General features: G+C 39.2%; 1 protein-coding gene across 3 annotated transcripts in view; it reads left to right on the top strand.

Annotated features, from left to right (window-relative positions):
* The window catches only part of LOC106869460 (translin), a 48,167-nt gene that overhangs the window by 5,863 nt on the left and 36,968 nt on the right, over positions 1-5,336 (top strand). For all 3 annotated transcript variants that reach the window (XR_008264421.1, XM_052968745.1, XM_052968746.1), the window contains one exon: positions 4,994-5,087. Coding sequence is in view for 2 of the 3 variants with exons in the window: in XM_052968745.1 (XP_052824705.1) it covers positions 4,994-5,087 (94 nt within the window). In the remaining variant the exon portion in view is untranslated. The remainder of the gene's footprint in view (positions 1-4,993; positions 5,088-5,336) is intronic.

Genomic DNA, 5,336 nt, shown 5'->3' with positions numbered 1-5,336 from the left:
GGGGGGGGGGGATTATTCAAGACCCCAGAGTATTTACAACACTACATATTATTTTATTTGACTTTACTTTATTCTTTACTTTTTTACATTATTATTCATTGTAGTTGATAGATTCTGTTACCTAGGTGATCAAGTCAGTAGTGGAGGTGGATGCTCTGAGAGTGTAGCTGCTAGAATAAGAATAGCCTGGGCAAAATTCAGAAAGCTCCTACCTCTGCTGTCAAAGGGCCTCTCACTCAGAGTAAAAGGTAGACTGTATGATGCATGTGTGCGAACTGCCATGCTACATGGCAGTGAAACATGGGCCATGACTGCTGAGGACATGCGTAAGCTTGCAAGGAATGAAGCTAGTATGCTCCGCTGGATGTGTAATGTCAGTGTGCATACACGACAGAGTGTATGCACCCTGAGAGAAAAGTTGGATTTAAGAAACATCAGATGTGGTGTGCAAGAGAGATGACTGTGCTGGTATGGTCATGTGTTGTGTATGGATGAGGATAATTGTGTGAATAAGTGTCACACCCTAGCAGTAGAGGGAACCTGTGGAAGAGGTAGACCCAGGAAGACCTTAAGTCTCATGGAGGTGACGATGAGTGACCAAGACCTTTGGAGAGATGCTGTGCTTGAGAAGACCCGGCAAGCCAAGTGAGACCGTAACTGTAGCCTATGTCAGTGCAGCATAACCGGCCCATTTAAGAGTACCCTGCAATCATTGGGTAATAAACTGTGCTTGTGAAGGCCTGTTGAGTCAAGTGAAATCATTGTCGTGGCCGATGCCAGTACCATCTGACTGGCACCTATGCTGGTGGTACATAAAAAGCACCATTCAAGTGTGGTCGATGCCAGTGCTGCCTGACTGGCTCCCGTGCCAGTGGCATGTAAAAAGCATCATTTAAATGTGGTCGTTGCCAGTGCCGCCTGACTGGCTCCTGTGCCGGTGGCATGTAAAAAAGCACCATTCAAGCATGGTCAATGCCAGTACCGCTTGACTGGCCCTCATGCCAGTGACAAGTAAAAAGCACCCACTACACTCTTGGAGTGATTGGCATTAGGAAGGGCATCCAGTTGTAGAAACTTTGCCTGATCAGATTGGAGTCTGGTACAGCCTTCTGGCTTGTCAATCCTTAGTCAAACCATCCAACCCATGCTAGCATAGAAAGCAGACTTTAAATGACGATGATGATGAATCTTTCTCTTTTGGCTCTATACTAGTTTATCTTGGACCTATTTTAATTTTACTCTATTTCATTCTCAGCAAAAACAACAATGATAGGAATCTTAATCTTTGTGTTTTAAATCAAATCTTAAATTTGGGGGGACATTTTTTGCATTACCTCAGCAGTTCGGATGAAGCAAAAAGAATTGAAGTAGTTAACGAGTCTTTGTCATATTTCTTTTAGGTGTGAACATTTTCAGTACATTAGACAATCAAAAATAAGCACTGGTGTCACCCTGTTTGGCTAAGCCCTCAAGGTGGTGCCCTAGCAAGGCCACTGAAACAAGTAAAAGAATAAAACTGATAACAATAGTATCATCCACATTGATCAGCCTTCATTTTTTATTCATGAAAGAGCTCATGTACTTAAAAAAATATCTCTTTGTATTAATATTTGTTAGTGGAAATTTACCCAATTTCACTTTGTAAAAAAGTCATAGGTAAAGATAAATAAAAAAGTATGTTTCCTAAATATGAAGTATATTACCACTAGCTGATAAGGAATCTTCAAGTCTTTGAAAAAAAGCTAAAAGCCTTCTTTGTGGAACTTGTTTTTTTTTTTAAAGCGTTCACTCGTTACAAGGTCATTAGACCACTGAAAATGTAAGAGCTAGTAGAATAAAATGGATGCTAGACAGAAGTCAGTAGGTGATGATGTACATTACACTTAAAAACTAGAGGTCATATTGAAGAGGGAAACAAAACTGTGGAAGGGATTTCCAAAGTTCGGAGGTGCGAAGGAAGAAACTGGTACTGTAAAGTGCTTTACAACACTTAGGAGGTTGCACAGTATATTGATGAGAACTGGATGCAGGTCTCGTTGATTGCTGATAAGTTCTTAAAGGAGGAACCAGAGAAAAGAACTCAGCTGAACAATGTCCATGAAAATACTTCTAGAAATGAGACAAGAAAGCCACCCGATGACGATGAGAGAGGGAATCCAATTTAGAAGATAGATCAGGACCAATAGCATTACAAATACAGTGTTGAATGCAGTCCAACAGAGTTAAACAATCCGCAGGAGCACCTGCCCATATGTGACAACAGTACTCAATGCAGGGGTGAATGGTGGACTTATAAAGGTAAAGCATAGTCTCAGGAGTGAGATAACTCCTTGAGCAAAGGAGTGGGCCTACCTTCATTGCAGCTGATCTGGCAGTAGATTCAATGTAAGTAATCCATGAAAAATCATTACAGAAAGTCACTCTTAGGAGACGAAGAGAATGACTCTCGGGTAAGTCAATACCAACCATCGAAACCGATGGCAAGAAAGGATGTTTAGACAGAAGTTTAGATTACAATGGATTAACTGTTACAAGCCATTTCCTACCCCACTCAACAATAAATCGAAGAGCATTCTCAAGGTTAGCAGTGATCTCAACCTTATCAGACAAGTTGTCAGATTTGTCCAAACAAGGGTACAAAGTAGAGTTATCAGCATAGGTTACTAGCTGACAAGTGATATGATCAGGCAGATCATTGATAAAAAAAAGAGAGTTGGGCCCAGGACAGATCCTTGAGTAACCCCAACATTAATAAATTAACTAGATGAAGATTGACCATCAAGGACTACCTTGATCCTACGGTTATAAAGGAAAGAGGAGATGATGTTCAGCATGAAACCTGACACATCAAAAGATTGGAGCTTCCATAGAAGCCCAGCATGCCAAACTCTATCATATGCCTTAGAGATATTAAAAGCTACTGCCCTAGCTTGACCAGGTACATTCAAAGTACGATAAACACGCTTGGATATAACAGTGAGAAGATCAGCAGTAGACCATATTGAGAATAAACAATTTGAGTCAAGATATTTTACAAGAGAGACATTAATCAAGGACTCAAAAACCTTATTGATGATTGGTAGTAGACTAATTGGCCTATAATTATGACGATTAGATCAATCACCATAATTCTTAACGACAGGAACAACAGTTGGGAATTTCCACAAAGAAGGAAAACAAGATTCTGAGATACACTTTCAGCAGAGCCTAGATAAGACAGAAGACAACTCAGGAGAGCACTTCTGAAGAACAATGACTGAAATACCATCAGGTCCAGTTGCTTTTCATGGATCCAACTGTGCCACAATGGCTGCAACCTTAGCAAAAGTAATATGACAACTGTGTAACAGTTTATCAGTTTTGAGAAAAACATCAGGAAGTAGATGACCAGAGTTGTCAAGAATAAAGTGAGAACTAAACAGTTGAGCAAAGAGCTCTACTTTATCATTAGATGTTGTCAAGACTTCAGGTCCGTTGAATATAGAAGGAATAGAAGACTTATTGTTACCTCTAACACTTTTAATAATTCTCCAGAAGTCATGAGAGCCTACTTTCTAGGATGATATACGATTATGAATGCACTGCTCGTAGTCTGATTTAGCATTATGAATGACAGCCCTACAGTGATTGTGAGCATTGGTGAGTTTATTCACTGCAGAATTATCTCGCTGAAACTGGTGGAAAAAATGATTACGATGGGCGATAGCAGCAGCACAAGCAGGAGAAAACTAAGGTGAGGAATGCAGTTTCAGCTGGTATTTGTGAGATGGTATGGAGGTGTTATTACCAGCGGAAATCCAAGTAGTAACTTCCCCAGCACAGGCCTCAGCAGGTTTAGCAAACATATTGGTCCAAGGAATGTCATGAAGAAAGTCACGAAATTTATCTCAGTCACCAGGATCATAGTTGAATAGAGTACACTGAATCGGGGACTCTTTGGCAGCAAAACAATTCAGTGAAACAACAACATGATCAGATCCTCCGAGTGGAGAATCTTGATAAGCCTTACAGATATCAGGATTTGATGCCAAAAAGAGATCAAGGAAGGAGGAAGATTGGTCATCACAATCAGGAGTGCAAGTGGGAAAGTGAACGAGTTGTGTGAGTGATTGAGAAAGTGCAAAATTATACTTTTCAATGCCAGATGCACTAGTGCTGTGAGAAAACCTAAGCTACTCTTCATGGTGAATATTAAAATCACCAAAGATGAATATATTCGCAGAGTTATGAAACAAGAGAACCTTATCAATGCTGTCAGAAACAGACTGTATAACAGAACAATTTTGAAAAGATGGCGAATGATAGAGAAAGAACAAGTAGCTAGTTGAGTGCAGAAGAGGAAGTTGAAAATACATGAAAAACTGTGGAGGAACCTCAAGATCTTCCTTACAAATGATGGGAAGACTGACACAAGCAAAGATGCCCAAGCAATGCATATGATTGTGAGAGTCCTTCTGGTAAAGAGGAAGAAGAGAAAGAGAAGCAATATCTTTCAATAATGTACAACTATACAGTTAATATTTAGATTGGCAGAGTAGTCATTTGTTTGTGTAGTTTACTTTATAAATGCATGGTTCTGGATTTGATTCCACTGTGTTGGTATTTGGCAAAGTATCTTTTACCACAGGCTTGGGTCAGCCTATATCTTTTGAGTGAAATTTTGTAAACAGAAACTGGAAACTCACCATAGGGTCTCTTTCTCTTGGCTGGTAACCTATCATCTGGTTTAAAACGATCGCCTGGTCTTCGAGTATCTTTAGCAGATTCCATTCTGTTGCAAGCATTCCAACCAGGTCTCAAGTTATTTTATAACTTATCCCCTTCTTCCTTCCAGTGTAAGAGACTCTAAAATGGGGTTACAAATCCTACTCTTCCCCCTTTATGAAAGCAAAAAATGAAAATGAAAAATGTGTATAATGTTTCAATATCAACTCCATGAAATTTTTGAGAAAAGGCCTTGCTCAATTGAAATTTGTGTTATTGCTTTCTACAGAAAATCAGAGAAGCTGTGAATGACCTGGAAGATACAGCTCGAGAAGTGCTAACTTTACTACAATCAATTCATCAGGTTGAGAACCATGAAAGAGGTATGTTGTCACATTTTCCAAATTATATTTCCAAAAGACACCACAAATGTTTGTTATATATTTTGTACCAGTTTACATCTAGTTCTCCCATATTGTGCCTATAGATTTCTATTTCACAAAGTAAACCTAGCAATACACCAAAGCCAGTACTCTTGGAAGCATTTACATATCAGTAAGGCCATAAACACAATAGTTAGAAATAATGGAAGAACTAGTCAGCAGGAATATATATATATATATATATATATA

Source organism: Octopus bimaculoides, chromosome 6 (genome assembly GCF_001194135.2).
Source record: "Octopus bimaculoides isolate UCB-OBI-ISO-001 chromosome 6, ASM119413v2, whole genome shotgun sequence".
NCBI lineage: Eukaryota > Metazoa > Mollusca > Cephalopoda > Octopoda > Octopodidae > Octopus > Octopus bimaculoides.
The sequence above is the reverse complement of the archived record's forward strand: the minus strand, read 5'-3'. Positions and strand labels throughout refer to the sequence as shown.